Source organism: Falco biarmicus, chromosome 4 (assembly GCF_023638135.1).
Source record: "Falco biarmicus isolate bFalBia1 chromosome 4, bFalBia1.pri, whole genome shotgun sequence".
In the NCBI taxonomy this organism is placed as follows: Eukaryota; Metazoa; Chordata; class Aves; order Falconiformes; family Falconidae; genus Falco; species Falco biarmicus.
This window is the reverse complement of record NC_079291.1, coordinates 45,851,624-45,873,277: the sequence shown is the minus strand read 5'-3', so window position 1 is coordinate 45,873,277 and position 21,654 is coordinate 45,851,624. Positions and strand designations below refer to the sequence as shown.

The following is a 21,654-nucleotide window of genomic DNA, read 5'->3' as shown; positions in this document are numbered from 1 at the left end:
AACAAAGCTTTGTTTCCAAGTGTCTGTAAGCAAACTAACAAAAGATACCTACTTTCTCTTGAATACAGTAATTTTGATTGTTTTCAAGGTAGCAGCAGTTTATTTGGTCTACATTTTGGACTCCAGTTCTACCACAAGCCACATTTTAAAAACATGAAACTGTTTTGAACAAAAAGATACAGTTAGCAGGGAACTACCAAGATCTTGCTTGGTACCTTACCACCACGACCCTTACCCCCCTTATTATTTTAAACCTGTCTCTACTAATAAACGTAGTAGGATGCATCTGACCTGTGAATGCTGTCTCTGGATTAAGCAGTGATTCTTGGGCCCTGTTGCATTTTTAAGAACATGTGGAAATAGAAGTAGAAATAGAAGTTGGAGTCCCGACCATATCAAGCACTACTCCCTCCTTTTGTTGTATTCTTCTCCCTCCTTCTCAGCGACTATCATAAAGCAGTTCATTCTGGACCCAGTGGATAAAATGATTTTTTGTTTAGTTCTTTTCATGTGACTCTACATTGCTCCACTAGGAGAAATGGAACTCTCAGATTCATGTTTTTTATTAGGTAGAGAAGCATACTGAAGCAAGGAATTACATCTATTACCTCTTGTTGCCTAGACTTTCAGTAAATAGGGAAAATGGCATTCAAACTTTCCTGTAGTATTTATTTTCCAATTAGCCATAGCTTAGTAATTACTGAGACACATAAGTTGAAGCCTTTTGTTATTTTGATCAGATTAAACCAATACTGTGATGGGATAATATATACTAACCATGTCTCCGCTATCTTTACTGCAAGTCCTAGCAAGCCATAATTATCTAACACCAAGATAGATTTAGAATATAATTGAGTAGCTTTCCACATACACTCTTCTTTCCTGTTACCTAAGAGACTCAAAATTCCAGCAGTTTTTAAGTCAACTAGTAAAGCCTTCATCAAGACATAACTGAGAGGACACAGCTCTTAAGCAGCTCTCCCAGGACTTAACCCACAAGACCACCCTAAGAACCGCTTCAGATGTTAGTAAAGGATCAACTTCCAATTAAGACTGAAAAATTTTCAGCAATAAGAAACAATTAAAATACAGCTTCTGTGCACATGTATATATCAAAGATTTAACTTTGCATTGCTTTCTCATCATCATCATCTCTTAAAAACTCACTGCGATAATTTATTCTTTTAGGCAACAAAACCAGCACACATCTGAATAAAATCATACTTGGGCTACTTTTATTGATGCCACTGTCACTGGATTACAGTGAATGATTGCAGCACCTAAAGAGATCCTTTCAAGGTATCTTTCTTTTCTTATTAAGAGCAGCAAATGCTATCACCTTCTATTACTTTCCAAAGACCAATCTACGTAGCAAAAAAAAAAAAAAAAAATCTCAAAAAGCAGTCTGTGGACAACATCTTTTCTTGGTGACCCTCCAAAATAGGAGGTCTTTTAAACACTGACCACAGGCATTTCTAGCAGCGCAACAATGTAAGCAGCAGCTAAAATCAGTTACTAATAGATGTAATTTGTAGTACCGTTTATTTATTTATCTGCCAACAGAATGTGGCTTGGATTGCAAATGGAGTTACTCCCTGTTGAAACACTGCTCTCACCCGACAATGATTTTTTTTTTTTTTTTGGTGGTTGTCATTTAAGTCAAGGTTCATGGTTGTTGTGTTTAATAATCAAGTTCTTCTCACAAAACAAAATTTAGTATTCAATAACCACAAAGAGATCAGTTTAGGTGTCTTCTTCCCAAAGCTATCATCTTCCCAGGCACACTGCATGAACAGCTGTATTTCTACCATGTATAGACTTCAGAGACTCCTGTCCACTTCAGAAGAATGATTTAATCTGGAAACAGTGACTGAATTTGAGATCTCAAAAATGTTAACATTGCTCCCTTGTCATTTCTACTCCCTGGTTCCATGCCGAAATCTGTTCAGTGATTTCTTCAGCCAAACACAACACTGCAAGTTGTTGCCCAAAACAGCATCCATAAAAATAACATGTGTTTGCTACATATTCCCAGTGATTCTAGGAGTGGGGGAAGTGCCAGCAACAGCAACAACTAGATTTCACAACTTTTCCCTAGACAGTGCACCTGGGTTTTGAAAGGAAGAATAAATAAGAAAGAATAATCCAACTGTGCCCTCTGGGTTGTACCAGAAGGAAAACCAAAACATACAACTGTTCAAGTGATGGACTACCACCAGTCAGGCAGAGCCCAGTAACAACTGGATGGTAGTGCAACAGTGCAGAACAAAACAGATCAATACCAAACAGCCACAAGAAGCAAGAGTGAACAGCCTCATGGCATGATATTCAGTTGAAGACAAACAGTCCTCCTCTTGCTAAACATGGATACTGTTTCGGCATAGCTTTAGCTTGACTTTATTTTGACTAGACAGATAAGCAGTGGCTTACTTATATTGGGATCGTTTGATCACTGACCTTTTTTTACCATTCGGCCAGCTACAGTGAACTGTGTGGAATCATTGGCTGCTCCTTTACCCTTGGATTTCCAGGCCTCTTCTCGAGCTGTAATCAGGTGTTTCCTTTCTTCAATGGTCATTTGACTCTCCTGGTTATCTGCCGTTCTCTGCTTTTTGGGGGGAAGAGAGAAAGATGTTTAAAAACAGATAAGCTGACCAGGATATAGCTGAACACTGGCTTAACATTTCAACTGCCAGCTGTAGAGGGAAGAGAACAGGAGAACAAGCTACTGAAGTCAAGTCACAGACACAGCTTTGTGACCCTGACATGCTTCATTGCCTTACTGCCCCACTACACTGTGAAGATAAGGTTTTGTTCTACGCTCTTTGACCTTTTCTGGAAACTACCAGCCAAGGCAAATGGCATCCCTCTAAGCAAAGCAAAACATTTACTCTGTGTATGATACAATCTTCCAGACCTTGTTCTTTTGAAGCATGACTTGCTACAACAGTGAGATCACTAAACTGACTTTTCAGCTTATGTTTTCAAGTGTACAAATCTGCAGGTGGCACAGAGAATAACAATGAAGTACTGCAACTTCAGCTGGTGATTTTTGTTTTTCTTTTAGGTCACTCGCAGCTTTTCTTGCTTGCTTTAGATGTTAGGAGCCAACAGCTTGAATAAGTAGAAGCAGCTAGGAGCACTATCTTAGTGCCCTCCTAACACAAAAGATTGACGACAGGACATTAAGTAGGGAAGAAACTGAATTTACATACTCTGCTGGAGCTAAGTCAGGCCAAAGAAATACGGCTTCAATGCACTTATCTTAAAAAAACTAGCAACATTTCAGGGATTATACTGCATAGAAATCAAGCATAAAAGTATTTTCAGTGCATGGGAGTCAATTCTAGAATTACTTTGAAGTTGTGTGCTATTTGTCATTTTTCTTTACAACCTAGCTGCTAGAATTGAAAAACCACATGAAAATCTAAAGCTTTAGCACAGCTCTAGCTCATACAACCAGAGTAGAAATGAAGAAGTACGCAAAAACTTGTGAACATAAAGTAAACACTCTTCTCCTTTCAAGAGACAAGGAAGAGATAGAAACCCAGATATTCTTATTTATTATTTTCTTAAAATCGACTAAATAAATCAGTCACTTTATATTAAAACTATTGTGGCTGCAGGGGACACACTGAAATAAGAGATTTCATAGCTTTCAGCATTTACCAGGAGCATTATTCAGCCAGGACAGTAAAGACAAGAAGTGGCTTGTATAAGGACTAGGACACGAGAGCCCTCCACTCCTTCCCCTAGTTCTATGCATCTCTGCAGCCTTCTGCAGTAACACTTGCCGTCAAGTTATTAGGAAAGATAGCTGGGCAGCCAGATACAATGACTGCAAGTCATGATAATCAAGATAAAAACGTCTGATTTTTCCCTAGAACAATGAAACATTCACTAGAAATAACAAGATGCAAATCTATTCAGTATTGCTTTGTTGGCTGTAAAAGCCTCTGAATGCTTTAAGGAACAACACTGCAAGTAATCTCTGTTCACTTCCCCCAGTCTCTGCCCTTCCAGCATCAGCACGGCCACCCCTGGGATGAACAGCTGGTAATAAAAAACCCACAGCAACATACTAAAGGAGATCTGGGCAGGAAATTAATAAATACCTAATGAAACCACAAACAAAATTTCATATACAAAAACTTTTAATTTAGTGAGGATGCAGACTTCCATTACAATATGAGGGGAAGTAACAAACAGGGAGGAAGAAGTGGAATCATACGGATTCTTTCATATGTTTTGGTTGGTTGGTCGGTTTTGGTTTTTTTAAGTGACAAGGGGCTTAATTTTGAATTTTGTCTCCAGTGAATACCTGAAGCTTCTGAGTCTGCAGAGCTACTGGAAATTCTGAAAACACAGACCTGGAAAGCTTGTGTGTTAATCACTACACATAAATTTTAAGAAAGATCATGAGTAATTCTGGAGCTGTGTCAAAGGACAAAAGAGAGTAGCTGTCTAACAGCAGAAACAAGTATTTTTTAAAATGGAAGATTTCAACCTGATCTATTGGGCAAAACATCTTTGGAGTTCCTACCAAAAAAAAAAATAAATCAGACTGGATGTGTATGTTACAAAACTTGGAGCAATTCCATATTAGATCTCTTCCTAACACATGAATACTCACAGCTTTGTCTGTTAATGAACAAATGAACTAAAAAAATGATAAACTGAATTGACATCAAGCAATCTCTAACCCCTTTAATTTGCCATAACAATACTGATGAAAAACAAAAGTATCTGTGATCATTAAAAGAAAGAATAAGTTTCTATAGCTGGAAAACTAACATAAGCCAATGCAATTATCAAAAGAAATTTCACGAAAAATACACCTGGTAATTGGGAGTAGTTTAGAAAGCTTTTGCAAATATCAAATGGCAGCATTTATGGAGGAATGAGTTGGTCAAGGCACATTCCAGTTGTGAGAATACATGGCAAGAAAGGTAAAACTCAACAAGCTTTTAATTGCAAATTTTACTTCCAGTTTGAAAAAAAAAAGTAGATATATCTCAAAGAGGAATAAATCTCAAATACACAACTGTGACATTTTGATAAGGGGAGCTAAAGACCCCAATAAAAACAAGAATTGATGTATCAAGAATAAATAAAAGCTTAGGAAGACAACAGCTCCAATGCATTTTTTTTCCATTAAAGAAAAAAGGTGGTTAAATTCAACGAAATATCCCAATTTATTATGAAAAATACTTCTGTGTGTTCATTGATATCTCTTTTTTCAGACAAACAATAAATTCCTAAAATGAAGTGAAACAGAAGAAGGATCAGAAGAACTGGCATCCAACAATGTGAAATGAGTAGAATAGGAGATGCCCCAAACATGAGCAGTGAATTTAAAAAAAAATTTTAAACCTTTGAAAATGGGAAAATGCATAGGACTGATAAAAGCTCAGATGAGGACAATATTTAGAAGAAGTAAAACTAAAGCATTTAAGTACAGGTCATACAAGCTGTGTGTTGTTCCAGACACTCATGGAAAGACTGCTGTAAGACAATCAATGAAGAATCAAAGCACAGGAGTGTAATTAATGCCATTCTGCATGGCATTATGGAAAATAGGTTTAATCAAAATGGTAAGTTTGATGAGATCAATTATGATTAAATATGTTAACACAGTTACCTCTGATTTCTTTAATATATTTGACTTAATCTCAGATGACATTCTGAGGTTTTTTTGAGCAATATAAAAATACCAGTGCAGCTTACAGGCTGCAAACTAGTTAATTGAAAAAAATTTTCTAAACAGAAAACAGCCATGCAGTGATCTCATTCATCCCAACTTCGATCAAAATGTTTTCATGCACGTGGAAAAAAACACATAGTTCTGCTAAGAAGAGACCCTCAGGATGACACCAACATACAGACGAGTGATGAAGGTAAAGGTAAAGGAGAAATAATCACATAACGGGTAAAAAAAAAAAAGGGTATCAGAAAAATCTCGTACACCAGGGTTTTAAGAGAAATGTTATTTGAGAAGGGAAATAAGCAAAACCCAGCTGGTTCAGAAGACAGATGAGAAAAATTCCCCTGCAACAGTTGTTCTCAACAAATAACCTGTACTGCAATAGCTTCTCCATTTCCTGCCTCTACACTTCTATCCAGGATGCTGATGATTTTGCAAGGTTTCAGGAAAGGGCTAAAATATCCACCCCAGATTAAGTCAGATGAATATTTATTTCTGCTGAAGAGGGTTGAGAGTTAAGTTTTACCCAAGAGTAATTACACATTAATTACTTAATATTGCAGTGAATTGTCTTTATTTTTTCTAAACTGTATGCAGTTTAGAATAAAGACTGCCTATTTTTTTAAATATCTGTTTTTAAGTCTGAGAAGGAGTTACAGACATGATGCAAGAACAGTCAGAAACAGGGATTACTTTTCCCCAACTTTTGGCTAGAATGGATGATGAAATGTTTATTTCTAGCACAACAACACATTTTTTGAGGGTATGCACATGCGCTCCGCTGCTTTTGCAGCACCCGTTCAAGCTAAGGAAGGGCCCATATCTAGGCAGCATTCCATTTTGTACCCTACAATTTTCCAGTCCAAGCAGTGTCCTCTTTACATCACAAGAGCACAACTGAGATTCGTCTGTTAGCATGCTGCTTTGTTGTCTGGGGTTTTGTCTTTTTTAAATGCAAGAAATAAGAGAATTCATGGTTTTCTATGTTGAAGATCAAGACTGGCCCTACCTGGGGGAGTCCAAACCAAGAATGAACAGAAAAAGTATACTTTGCAAAAGGGAGATCCATTTAAAACCAATGTTATGAATTATATAAAAGAAGAATGCAGAAAGTATCTATTCACTTTTTAATACAACCAACTTTTCTAGTTTAGGCTCCCATGACAAAAAAAGCACAAGAAGAATCCAACAGTTGTACAAGTATAGAAAAGTTTCTGCATTGTTCTCCTCTGCAACTTTATATGGGTCTTATTTTAAGGAGAAAACTCAAAAGCAAATGCACGGCTTTCTGTTCAAAAGCAGTTTCAACAAAATAGAACATATTCAACTCGTGTTTCCTGCAAACAACAAAACGATTAATTGTGCCAGAAAAAACCCAAACAAATCTGTATGCACCTTGAAACTATACCAGAAAGAAGCAGCCTTCTAAGAGGGCAGGCTGTAGCTCACCATGATCGATAGAAAGGTGAACACTTTTTGGGCATTCCTCTTTTAAAATGTATGGGCCCACTGAAGGACCTCTTCTACTGGAGGTGCATTATGTTATTAAGACTATATATTTACCTTCTTGATACATAGAGCTTGAACTCTGTCACAACAAAATGAATAGGTTATCTTGGGTAAATAGTAATAAAGCTATATTAAATCCAGAGCTTACAGAGAAGAGGTAACACTAATGTATTTCAGTGACTACCCCCAAATTTAATTTTTAAATAAATAAAAAAAAAAATCAGAGTAAAAAATCATCCTCAAAAACAGCTATGAAAGTGAATGTGGAAATGGTAAGCAGTAGTCAAAATTTTAACCACAGTTCCAGTAGCCTCTACCATAATCATCATCCCCTGTTTCAGCAGTGAATACCTGCCCCTTGGATGCACTGCCATTATGCATGCTGGTCAGAATGCTCCCCACATGCGATGTACACCGTGTTTTGTGGGGGAATGAAGAACCTAATGGATTCCTTGGAGTAGTACAACCACAGACCTGAGCTGGGAGGTAAGGGACAAGGAAGTGTAACAAAGCAGAATTAGATTTGCATAGATCTGTTGAGACCTTCCAGTGAACTCTCCTCGTTTTCTCATGTTTTTCTTCAACTTGCTCCTGCCTTTGCTATTTTTACCTCTGATCATGTGAAACAGGCACTGTTTGCTCAGATCAAGATCCAGTATTCTACTCCTGCTCAAAGACAATTATTTTATGTAGCTCTAGCTGAAGAAAGTTTATATTTACCATTATCTATTAATTCTCCATAAGTAAGTCTTTCAAGTTGCTTATGACAGAATTGCAGAGGTATGGACATGATTTTGAGCAACGCTTCACAAGTTTCTCTTAACATTTACTGGAACAGCAGCAGAAGTCTATTCCCAAGCAAACACAAAGTTAACTCTGTTGCCACAAGTTGCTTTGGGAAAGTGCATTTTAAATCTGAATGTAGTTTTCTGTCTTACTCCTCCCTTCAATAACTAAATAGGAAGTTTATACAGCATTTCACCTTCTACCTCCAAAGATGACGTCCATCAGAAATCAGAGAGCTTAATTCTTTCAAACTAGTACTACAGACCAGGGGGTGTGGTGGCAGGGTGGCGGAGGGAGGGAGAGGGGAGCAGGAAGACAGGACAGTCAGAGCATAGAAGCAGGACAGGCGAAGGCAAAAAACCTTTAGACAGGTACTAGGGAAAAGCCCTATAGGAAAGTCACCTCTGAACAAAAGCAGCTTATTTTATAAAGTCAATAAATCAGATGATTTTATGTGTTATGTTGTATATGCACATTACTTACAGAGAAGTCAGGGTACACAGCATTTATTCTAATATAAATGCTGTGCAGTTACATATTGCTCCTTTTATATACCCGTTTTAACAACTTCCAAGTTTTCAGTGTTATAATGAATGCAATAATGTCTCCTTCATTGACTTTATCATGTATATAGTCTTAACAGATACAGAATTTTTAGAAAAGAAACACTAGCAGAATGTCTATTGAAGTGTACACAGCATACTGACATAATACTATGTTTCTTTAAAGCAGCATTTACTAAGATGGTTAATCAGATAAGAGGATTATTAATTTCCTATGTAAAAAAACCCCAAACCCAACAAACTGCCAAAATGTGCTTACTTGGAATTGTTGAGCATTTAAATTGTGCACACTTTTGCTCACCTGATTAATAGGTAGAAAAGGATGAAATTTATGGAGAGCAGGTATAACAGGAGAATAAGTAGAAGCATATACAGGTTCCTATGACAAGGACAGAAGCAAAGCAAAGGGATTAGAAAAGAATCGAACTATCAGAAATGGAGATGGAGGGAAATAACTCATCTTCCCCTAATTTCTTAAAATGAGGTAAATCAGAGTTTTTTAATCTTCTAGAGATGTTTTCCCTATAGGAAAGCCAGAGATCAAAAATGTTGTCTTAATACAACAGCATGTTTACCGAAGCAATTTCATGCAGGAATTAAACAAGTTAGTAACAATACCACTATGACTCAACACAGAACAAAACAGCACACCCAGAAGATCCACTTTTTGTATGCTGGCAGTTTTTATGTGCCTGTTTTCATGCACCATTACGTTGATGAACATGTCCACCACAATGTGAATAACTCTACTGCAAGTTTAATCAGACCCTGCTAAATAACAAGCCATCTATTTTCTGGATGAAAGCAAAGAATGCTTACTAAAACTGGGATACTCAAAAGCTATCTGGAGGGAATTGCTAAGCCCACAACACTCAGTGAAGGTGAATTCACAATTCTAAACAAAGCCTGCAAATAACCCCTGCCTCAGAGCTGGGCTTACCCAAAGCTGATTAGACATGGCTTTATCATCTCTAATTCTTCTTCCTTTTTATAGGTCAAAGCAAATGTGGAACATCACACAGGATATGGGTAAATGCAGCTTGTTAGAGTGCCTCAAAATGAAGCCTAATTATTAGTTTCAGCTTTGATTAGAACCGTATATGAGCACTTGGATGCCATATATGCAATGGATAAAACTATTACCACAGCAAGAGATTAATATTTTGCCTAAAGGTCACTTTTTAAGGGCTTACTCCCTTTAAGATTTTTACACACTTCATCTCTGAGTAATTCTGAATTGACTACTCAGCCCTAGCCTTTAACACCAGTGCTGAGCTGCAATTTGAACTTGCTATAAGAATTAAGTACATTTCAAATGACGTTCACTGCTTTAATGCGACTGCAATGCAGCTGGTAATCACATTAATCAGGGACTGTTAAAAATGGCTGACTATAAACTGGGAATTTTCATTCCAGTAAATCTTGCTAATTTGATACTAAGGAAAGATTATAAAGTTATTTCATTTGGCTACCCATGAAAAAACCCAACGAACTGGAAGCCTTCCATCCAACCTGAGATGATAAATACAGATATAATAAATGCAAACCATTTTTCCCAAATAAAAGGGATTTTTTTTTCCCAGTAAGACATTCCTCAGTGTACAGTTGTTCCCCTGATGTTAGAGCTATTCTTTGAATTGTCCAAGTATGCTTTACTGTACATATAAATAACTCACAGCTTCTAACAAATTTTCCTCCTATGTGCAGCAATCATCAAAACAGATGCTGACAGATGCTGGACCTCCAAGTAAATCTCAACTTTCCCTCTCATCTATATCTCCTTGAGTTACTTCCTTAGTCCCCTTTTTCCCCCATTTGACATTGCTCTGTCAGCTTTTCCATGAATTTTATGGGTTTTCTACAGATTAGCATACATATAAATGACTATAACACATTTGGAGAAATATCTCACCATGCAAAAAACGTGCCGAAGCATTTCGACTAGAAGTTATGAAACAGCACTATTTAATGTAACTATCTTATTAAAAGAATAAATCTTTCAACTTTTGTTGTTTATAAGACATCTAAATGCACTCTAATAAATTTTATTTTACACAGCTAAGCTTCAATAATCAAGTCTCCAGAAGAAGTTAGATAACCTTTTAAAAGAAAAGACACACACAAAAGAAAACCTAAAGACGTGTCTGACTATGTTAACAGGAGTGACATACTGCAACTAAAAACTTAAGGCATTATTTTGAACCAGCAAGGCATGACAGAAGTTTACACACCCTTGCTGTCAATGCATGATTGCATGTGTGGAAATTGTATTTTAACTAGCTCAAAACACAGTAATCAATACAATTCATACGTTTTTATTGCAATCCAGCAACAGAGACTACCCAGATTCTTAAGTACACCATAGTCTCTACAAACAGAGACTTCAGTGGCACACTGCTTGATGGTCCTCTAATAGCCATTACATCGATTAGTTATCAATAACAGCATTTTCAGATTTAAGGGCAGCTGACATGGTGTGTTATAAGTAGTGTGGTCAGTTAAGTGAAGCTTCACATTATTTATCATGTATCACATAATAAATCAGCATCACAAATACCATTACAGTTCAGGGAGTTGTGTATCTAATAAGACTAACGTTTTTTCTTATACATCCAAGATTTCACCCATTGGCAGACATGCAAATCCTTTGATTTAGGCTCTAAAAAGCCAAGTGCCAACATGAACCAATAGAGTGGGTGACCCAGTGTCACAGAAACTCCCACTGCTAGCACTGTCACTTCAAAGCTTGTACCCTTCAAGCACTTCATGCTCGCTTACTTGCTTTAAAAGCCTAACTTGTGCTATGCTGAATGAAGCTGCTGCACATGGTAACACAGCAGGGAGGATATGGGTGCTGGGGAGCAGCAGAAAGAACAAAGGTTTTGTCTCTGCCTAAATCTTGGCAGCTTCTTAAAGCTTTTTCTCAGCCCCATTGTCTTTAGCTGGAGTACATTTGTTATCTGATCTCAACAGTTGTCATTTCGGAGCCTAGCTTGTTAAAAATGTGACCACAGTTTTGCTTTCCTCCCTGAAACTATTTTTGCTTTAGGACATCTTTCAAACCAGCAACTGGATTTCTGAGCGAGTCCACAGGGCAAAACCAAAACAAAACCCATAAACCAAACGCAAAAATAAGCTTTCTTGTTTTTCTGTCCAGTTAACACACAACCATTGATGAGTCACACGTTAGGCACATATTTATCCTCAATAATGACAGACTGTGTAACAACTCCTTACTTCCAATATACTGATGGAACAGAAGACTTTTTGGTTTTGGTGACCTATGCTATTTAATTCAAGCAGCATTCTCACAACTGAATAATTGAATCCAAAGGTTTCTGTCTCCACTAGTAGAATTTATAACACAAATTTTATCCTCACTTGTTCTCTGAGAAAATACCCCTTCAAAAATTAAAAGGCTTTTGAAATAGCCTATTTTATCTGACTGTCATTTTCAAAATAATAGATGCAGAGGGGAAGCATTAGTCCTGTAGTTTAAACCAGCAGTCCATTTTGAAGCAAATCTCCCAGTCATTCTTATTTTGTGTGCTTTGGTTCACACTGCAGAATGTACAGACTTTTGGATGAAACTAAGCCCTGAAGCACAATCCTGGATTCCCATGTAACACCACGGCTGTAAGGCAGTCAGGCCACAGGAGCAGACTAAATTTAGCCTGAAGCAAAACTTCACTGTGAAGCAAAACAAGCAAGTATGGCATGGATAGCAGATCCTCATCCATAACTGTTCTGCTTTACAGACCCACTCCTGATGGGCAACATAACTTACACATGTATAGACATAGCCAGAGTGTGCTAACAATGTGGACTTTCCTCTACACCCTTCTACCCATCTCCCACTCTATTCACCAACACTGACAAAACAAATAAAATCCTTGTCCAGATGGCTTTGGCTATGACAAACACCAAAGATCATGGAAGATAACCAAAAGCTGAATGGCTCATGAATGCTCTGGTACCTGCATTTCCTCAGTGTTTCCAGGATCCAAAATTACTGCTCAGAAAAAAAGTATATGCACAGAGACAACACAGCTTTAGGAATCTGAAATTTTTACAAGCTCACCCATACTAAAGAAAACACCTAGACTTAAAGTTTTAAGGCAATTTCACTGGAGGAGGAGGCTTAAATCATTCTATCAGTAAAATTTCCAGAAGCCTTACAAGGATACTTACTGGTTCATAATCTGCTAATGTAAAGATACTAACCAATAGTGTATGTCCCAAGTCAGTAAAAACATTCTTGTTTAAAGAGCTCTCACGTTGGGAAAATTGTTATTTAAACAAGCCTGACAACAAGAGAAATAGCAGAAGCTAGTAACTAGTATTAGGCGTGCCTGTCTAGTTGGATGCATCTTCAAAAAGCTGAAGCATTTCAAGCAAGACGTTTTTTCCAAACAAGGATAGAGTTACCTTCTTCAACAGCTGCTCAACTTCTTGCATCTGCGCACTACGATCAGTAACAGGCACTTTTGCATACTCTTGCTTTTTGCTGAGCCTGCTCTTCCAATCTTCTTCACCACTCTTCTTCAGCAACGCCAACCTAGAAGAAAAAACATGCCAACAGGTAGCTTTAAACACTGCACTTCTCATTATCCTCAAAAGCTACCCTTAGTGTTTCACTAATGCTGCATTCAAGAGAATTTGAAATTAAGTTTACTAACATTAACTGTAGTTATTTACATTTTGCACATGTATACCAAATTCACAAACGAACATCAAAGCCTTTACTGAACATGTTGAATGGGAATTCATCTATCAAAACACAGACATTTAGATCTGAGACAGACACTCCAGTTAATTTGTATGGTCAGTGGAAATTGCCAATACAGTCAAGGGAGACCAAGATTCAATGCAGATCCTCCTAAAGTAAACATACAAATAGGTTAGATTTATCACTGCTTTTTTCCCTCCCCTTCCATCGATAAGGCATAGAGAGTGACTAGCTCAGCTATGGATGCTTATGCTGTAGATGTCCAGAGTTAATAAGAAGAATCCTACATTTGGTCTTTATTGTACTCATTAAAAAAAAAGATTTTAAGATTTATTTTCTTTGAAGTCCAAGAAGAAAGAGGTCTGTTCAGCAGGCACACACCAATTAGGTCTCATCAGGCACATCAAATGACAACTCTGCAGTTTCTGCTTTCACTACAACTCCTAGGGATCACTTAGTACCTCCTTGCTTAGCTCAGGCATTGCTGTGACACAGATCAGTAGTACTAATGTACTAGTAAATTGGTGCTAACTATACTACAACTGTGAAATCTATGTGCAAGATTCAACTCATGTAAAGGATGGCTGATATTTAAAGTGTGGATTACCATTAATCTCAGGTAAATAGGATCTTTTAAAAGTACTATTTCCTAATCTTGAGCAAAATTCTAAATATAGCACAAACGGACACTGACTGGCTCTGGTGGGGACAGCATGTAGATTTATTTTGCTAAAATTAGAACCTGTTTGTCCATACTAACCCTGAGGTGATTAGTTTTGAGGGTAGGGGAAGTCAGTTAGGAATACAAGATCTACACAGGCATGATCTCACTTTACCTTCCTCAGAAATTAGTATTTGTAGGAATTGTCCAGGCTTCAGAACTTATCCTTAGTAATCCATACAACATGTATCTGCAGTACTTGTGCAAACAGTTGCATCGGTCCGCTAAGTAATTTTTATTCTAGTTGAATTAAGTTTTACTAAATAACTTCCTTTAATCTAGGGCATTTCAGTAAGGATATACAAAACCCTTAACCCTAGTAACATTTTAACAAGTTCAGTAGTTAAACCTATTTTGACCACAAGACATGGAGATTTCTCTCTAGAGATGTGATTACTGTTACACTCACAGTAAATCTTGTCTTGAAACTCTGAGAAGGAAAGGATAGGACTGAATAGGTCTAGCTAGAAGCCAAGTTTCAGGCAGCTGCTTCCTGCAAAAATCCAGGGGGTGCAACCATGCTACTGACCTATTCAAAGATGACCAACTGGCCTTAAGGCAGTCATTTGAGAAAAACTGAGAATGCAGAAAACAGTAAATCCACAGAATACAATGGCAGCAAGAATGTTAGTATTCAAGAAAGCAGTTACTTCCTCTCTTCCTGGCCTGGCAGGCAGTGCTGGCAGGCTTCATATTGCCTAGTTGCTTCATACCTCACAGCACAGGACGAGTAGGGGTGAAGAGGACTCACAATAAGGAGTTGAGGCCATAGTCATTGTTTCCAGAATGCATACAAGATTTCACTGCCCAGAACTAATCTTCTGGAGTGCATCCATGCATGTGTGAAACTGTGGAGGAGACCAAGATGGGACTAAATTGCCACCATGCAGTTGAATAATCTTCAGTAGTTATGTTCTCTCAGGTCAGCTTTGCTTAGAAATGATCTGATAATTGAAGCTGAAAGGCATTTTGGTCAGTTGTGGCCTGAGATGGGTTTGTTTTGAAAAATGTCTCTAGCTGCTCAGCATAGCAGGCAGAAAAAAAAAAATAATTCTCTTTTTTTAACCTGATATTACTGCAGAGTATTTACCCTAGACCTTTGCCCCAAACAGCTTGGTTGATCAGGAAGAGAACATCTAATTCTGATTATGCTTCTGTGTCTCTGAAGACTTTGTTTTGCTTTCTCCTGCCATAAGGATGGATTCATACTAGCCCTCCACTCTTCACTGGTATGAAACAACTCCTAGAGTGAGAACACATTTGTCTGTTTTGAGCAATGAAATCACCACTTAAACTAAACATGTATGCCCTGTATGCCATTGAAAACTTGACTGATGTGTAAAACCTAAAGCCATGAATTACTTTTGAACAATGGAAACAACAATAAAATTAGACTGCCCAGACTGAGCAACAACTGGAGGGCACCTTTCTGTAAGAATAAAGATGCAAGAACTACCGAACTGGTTCACACAAGCAAGCCTACCAGCCACAGTAGCTTAACCCAAAGTAGGCAGAAGTTGATTCTTTGGAAAGTCTGCAAAAATGAGGCAATTATTGGGTCTAACCCTTGGATTTGTTTAAGGCCTGCTGCCTAGTTTCATTGCATACCTTTAGTTTTCTGCTTTTGATAAATATTGAATAATCATTCATTATTTGCTTTCACAGTTCTGTTCGTACTACTTTTGCCTTCAAAAGTTCCCTTCCTGATCGGAAAAAAAAGTTTTACTCTTTCCTTGAAAGAAAAAAGCTGCTTATATATCTGCCCATCTTTGACAGCTTGCTCTGCATCCTTCTTTCACCTACTACTGAGATAGAATATCCACCATCAAGATCAGAATCATCGTCATCCCAAAGGTGTCAGGATGGGTTTAAAGCAAAAGCTTTCACCACTGAATGCAAAATGTTGGATTAATACTGAAGGGAAATAGAAACAAGATCTGAACAATGGTTTTGCCTAAATAAGGAGCACTGTATGAAAGGCCTTGGCAAAAGTCCTTGCAAAAAATGTCAAAAATGACACATCTTTCTTCTGTGGCAATATTTTAGTATCTTAGCCGCTAATGTTACCCTCAACACAGATTAAACTGGACACAGGTTTGGCTTTCACACATACTCCACTGGCTGTACTTGACCAGGTATTTTCAACTAAATCATAAATCCTGGAGGCTAATATGAGATAAGTAGCTACAAAAAGGAATCTGATTGTTAAAAAGAGTGCATAAAATCACCATAGTGGGGACTAGTCTGCCTAAGAAAGTCTTGCTGTGGCATCCATACATGAAACAAACAAACAAAGAAGTTTGAAAATTAAGTTTAGGCTGGGCTCTTCCTGAGAAGGAATGAATGATGGTAAGAGATTCACCAGAAATTGGAGTTATCTGTAGGTTTTTTGCCAACTTGTAAAGCAGACCTGATAGGGTGGTGTTCTAGCAACTTTGGTCTTTATAAATACACAAAGACAGGTAGTTACACACAACTGATGCTCCACTTGAAGTTCTCCCAGACATTCCTCTTCCTGAAGGCAAGACAATTAAAAAAAGCTTCCCACCATTCATATACAACATATCAGTGGACTGGCCTAAAACAAAACACAGCCAAGACTATCCAAAGATATAAGACTCTGCTCCTTCTCACGTCCAAGCTGTATGTTTACATAAGAGAGGATACATGTCTTTTCTTCCTTGAAAAATCATTATTTTCATTCTTCCATATACTATAGGTAATTTTGAAATGCCAGGCATGCACTCACTTCACAAGGATAATATTAGTTCAGTAAAGTAAGTCTTTGTGGAAAATCACTTTCATCCAGACCAGTATGCATGCATCCTGCCCAAATATCATTACATCTGTGGAAAAGCTGTTCTTCCATAAGGTGAAAGAATGTCTGACACAGCCAGAAAAATTCACTGGATGGGAAGATGGAGTTAGTGAATGTAAAAGGGGAAAAAAAAAATATCCAAAGTGTAATAGTTAATCTTTAGCAGAAATCTTCTTTGAGGTTTATGAATACTTGGCATCAGCAATAGCCAAGCAAAGAAAATAACTGGTTGTAGTTTTTTGTAATTCTGGGCCAAGAAATAGACTACTGAGGTATTTTGGAAGGCTAAAACATTTTGATACCAATTCTGCCCTTTACAGACATTTGTGGAATCAGTATATACAAATTCCTGACAAAGCAGCAGGTATTTTCTTTTGTCAGCTTTGGGACTGACTAGACAGTCTTGGAGGCCTAACGAAAGCAATTCCAGACTGTGCGACTGATAGTCCTTAACATCAGTTCCTCAAGAGATCAACTCAACTGAAGCATTAAATTTAGGACTGAAACAGCTGCTAATACTTGGATCTTCCCCTCCCTCCAACCTCTTTTTCCTCGCTGGGATCAGGGAAGGCAGATAATTTATCACCTATAAACCAGAAGTTACTGGTGTTAAACCTCACCTGTGCAGACAGTTGACATATTTACAGAAGAGGGGTGGAGGGTGGGCGTGGGTGAAGGTTGCTTTGAACAAAGCAACAGCAAACTGAAAAAGGTAAGTATATCCTTCAGAAGGGGGACTAAGACTATAGAGCTGTTGTAGCTGCCCCTGCATCCCCTCTTTATGTTAAGGGGATAACAGGGAGTGGGGATGGTCTATAAATGAGGATGACTCACCTCCTAGAAATACATGAACGTAAGGAGCATGCTTTGGAATCATGTTTAAAACAAAAGAAGTTAGGAGTTCCTAATATCTCCCCCCCCTCACCAAGTAAAGGAAGGCTTTTACACAGCGAAAGTTTAATCAAACAGCTATTTTTATTTATTGGTTCTGTTTTCACTGCAGAAAAACTGAAGTAAAACCAGGCCTATTCGTCAACCTGAATTTTGCAGTTTTACTCACTGGACTGCTACTAGATCTGTTGACGGTTTTGGGCTGAGTTTATCCCCTCAAAGTTTTAACTAAATTAGAATGACTTTTACAAGTACTACAGCAGCTATTGGAGGTCCACCCATGAACTCCTACTGTCCATACAAGCACAGAACACTCAACATTTTGTTTCAGATCAGAATGATCTTGGGCTCAAAAAATATTTCTAATACTCCCACAAACCTGTCTAACTTACTACCCTTTTAAAACCCCTCCAGTAAGTTCTCAGAAGTCAAAATGGCAACCATGTATTTCTGAAGCAGAGGGGGAAACACCACAGAGTCTGTCCCTGACTCCCGGTACCGAGCTTATTTAAAAGCGCACACCCAGAGACCAACAGAAAACCAGCTATTAAAAAATTAATCACATTATATCTGTTGTAACTAAAAACGGAACCTGGGGAAGTATATTGAGTATATCAGTATAAATGTAACTAGAACATGTATTTTTACAACTTTCAATTTCTGAACTACTTATTGATTATTCAGGTGGCTCTTTCAAAATCAGATTATCACGTTCTCTTGAACAGTAATTCTCATTCACCACCATCTGCTTTATAAGCATGTCAGGCAGATTAGCTGCATGTTGCTACTGTTAGTATTTGACATCTAATAAAGGCTAATAATCACCACTTAGCTTTTTCAGAAACAGGTTTAAAGCTTCTTTTTATACCATCTGTCTAATGATTGTATTAATAGAGATCATTTTAAAGGAAAGTGAAATTTAAGTACCTTTCTTTAATTGACATCGTTTTGCTGGAATTATCAAGGACATCCTCAGTTGTTTGTGCTTTGTTCTCTCCAACTGAAAACATCTCAGAGGAATTCTTATAAAATTTGCCTTCCAATTGTTCAGAGAGCTCCTGAAGTCTACAGGATGCCACAGCTGCAGTTTGCGGAACTGTCCTCATTGCTGATGTGCTGGTGAGTTCAGAAGTAGGCTCAGCATGGTCTGCCCATTCAAAAGAGAAGTGCTGAATTAGACTTAGTGCTGTTCTGAAACATATTTTACATTACTAACACTGAAGCAGCAAATCTGGTTTTTAATATTCAAATCACATGCTACCCTAACAGGAAAAAAATCTCTGGCTGAACTACAGTACAAAGATTATTTGTGCAGTATTATCTGCTGCATAGACTGGCCATTAGTGACCGAGGTTCACACGAAGCCACCGAATATCATGTTCAATATACAGTTCTGAACTTCACATGGAAGAAGCACAAACGGCTGCTCCTGTCATCACACCGACAGGATAACAAATGGACAGATGCAAGTAAGAGTGGAACACAGAGTAGGAGAACATAAGCAGACAAAATTTAAGTAAGAAATTAACTTATTGGTAAAGTAGCTTAATGCATAAGTAGCATATTAGGAGGGCATTTAATAACTTAATAAAGGTATTATTTTCTAGGAGGGTGTTGGGGGCTTATTTGATTTTGTTTTTTCAAGCAGCAATTAACCCACAGGAAAAACTGCCTTGATGAAAGATAAATGCACCATTACAGTTATCCTTAAGGAAATAAGTGATCTTCATTTTTCTTTTTGAAATTTTACAAGCACAACGCCCCCTCTGATACACAACTGCTCTTGTTTTATCCCAGTCTCCATCTTCCCTGCAGTCACTGAAAGTTAATTGGATAGAACAGACGCTGCTTTTGAGGAATGTAGACAGAACTATACCCTCCTCCCTACACTTGTTTGAAGACCATTAAATTAAAAATAAATTAACTTCACAGAATGAAGACAAAAATGTTTCTAGCACTACAGGGTACTGTGGTCCTGTATCCCATCAAAATAAAACAGAAAATTAATACAACATCCTTCTGAATTCAAGCAAATAGAAGGGTTTTATGCAATGACCAAACTGACTATTTCCAAAGCACTTTATTTAAAGACGGGTAAGTTTACTTGTTAAGTCTGAATTACGCTGTGCATATAGAAATGTAGTTGCTCTGAGAATTACTTTTTTTATATTGTCAACATTTTGAAGAGAAAATAATAGTTTTGCAAAATTAGTTGTCTGAAAATTATCTGCTACTAACTACATATACACATATATAGCTAATATGTAACTATACATGCATGAGAAGGCAATAGTTAAGAGTAGATGCTTAACCCAGAGCAGCAAGTTTAGTTTGTTCAGCATTTTGGAGGGCAGCGGCAAGGACAAAAGCAGAAAGGATAAATCTTAGCTTCAGCATATAATACCACTTCTTTCAAAGTAAGAAAATTTGAATAAAATTGAGCCATCTTTAAAGGCTGAAGAATTGAAAGAATAACAAAGAAAAGTGTATTTGTAAAACTTAAGATTTCACAGGTAATTCTCTAATTTTAAGTGGTGTTAAAAAAATGAAACATAACCAGCCTTGATAATGCTTGAAATAAAGACTTTTAAACTAGAGAAACACCGTTTGCTGAATGAGACTATTACAAGAGCAACTATATATTGCAACTCTTTGCCATGTCTTTCTTTTCATAACACTTTCCAAATCCATCTTTTCCTCAAAGGACTGGCCTTCTTTAACTTCCTTTTTACCTTGCATGCCAGTAGTGATTTCCTTCTGTTCAAGAGGCTGAAAAAGTGCTTGTGAACTAAACAGTTCCATGCTGCCCTTCCTCAGGAAGCTGTATGTTGTCTCTTTATGGTAGTCTCCTGTTTTTTCAGGAACAGGATGTGTGGTTTCTTCCTCAAAGGAGCTGTACTTTGTAATTTCATTAGCTTCATGTGCTAGAAACCTCTTTCTCTCTTCTTCATGCTTCATTGATGCTCTTTTACTTTCTAGTGCTTCTGTTGAGGGCTGCCACTGTTCTGACTTCTGTGTGCGTTTTCCTGAAGAGTCCAAGTTTTCTGCTGAAGAGTGGAATCTCAAATCAGCTCTAGTGGTAGCACTCATGCTTCCATCACCAGCTGGCTTCGTGTGCAGGTCTCCAGCATGCAATGAAGAAAGGGCAGATGCCATTGTTGAAACCGACATTGCAACTGCAGTTGACAGGGGAGTAATTTTTCCACTTTCATTTTGTACCTATGCACAAAAAACAAACAAACAAAAAAAAAGGGACCTAAGGATTTAAAAGCTCCGAAATCATCAATTCCTGAAAACAGTCTAATCGTATCAGAGGTATCCTTCTTTATAAATGTAGTGCTCTACAAATATAGACTAGAAACACACATGGAAAGCAACAATGCCCCCACAATTTGGCTGCAGGCAGATTATTCCACCCAGAGAAGAAATGACTGCATGTGAACAGCAACATCTTTAGTAATAAAGGGTGTATGTGTAGCATGCAACGCAATGTTGTGTCAGGGCTCCATAAAAAGGCTCATACTGGCATGGTACTGTGAAGCACTGGGGAAAGAAATTAGTTCAGGTTCCAGACACCGGATGACATGCCATGTGCCCAAGCTAATCAACTCTGCATCTCAGCAAGACTAATTAGCTTTGGCACAGCTCTGCTCTGATACGGTTATACAGCTTCCAGCTCTGGAGCTAGCTCAGCGCCAGAGAGAGATTCTGCTCTGTGCTGTCCTACATAGAGCAGACATTCCTGACGTTTCTGCCACATAAATCACCTTCATGCAGGACTGTTAGTCTTTTTCAAATATAAATATTGGCTGTCATGTACACCTCTGAGCAAAGTATTTGAATCTTAGAAACATATTAAAAAACCTTAAAAAAACTCCAAATTTGCTTTTCCAGCCTCCACAGTGGAAAAGCTAATCTTTTCTACTCTTCTAA

At 37.7% G+C, this 21,654-nt stretch overlaps 1 protein-coding gene across 13 annotated transcripts in view; it reads right to left on the bottom strand.

Moving 5' to 3' along the window:
* The window catches only part of SVIL (supervillin), a 142,628-nt gene that overhangs the window by 20,133 nt on the left and 100,841 nt on the right, over positions 1-21,654 (bottom strand). For 12 of the 13 annotated variants that reach the window (XR_008821644.1, XM_056337633.1, XM_056337636.1 and 9 more), the window contains 4 exons: positions 20,454-20,940; positions 18,649-18,868; positions 12,991-13,120; positions 2,458-2,608 (listed from right to left, as the gene is read on the bottom strand). Coding sequence is in view for 12 of the 13 variants with exons in the window: in XM_056337633.1 (XP_056193608.1) it covers positions 2,458-2,608; positions 12,991-13,120; positions 18,649-18,868; positions 20,454-20,940 (988 nt within the window). In the remaining variant the exon portion in view is untranslated. The remainder of the gene's footprint in view (positions 1-2,457; positions 2,609-12,990; positions 13,121-18,648; positions 18,869-20,453; positions 20,941-21,654) is intronic. The other variant, XM_056337628.1, reaches the window with a different exon arrangement.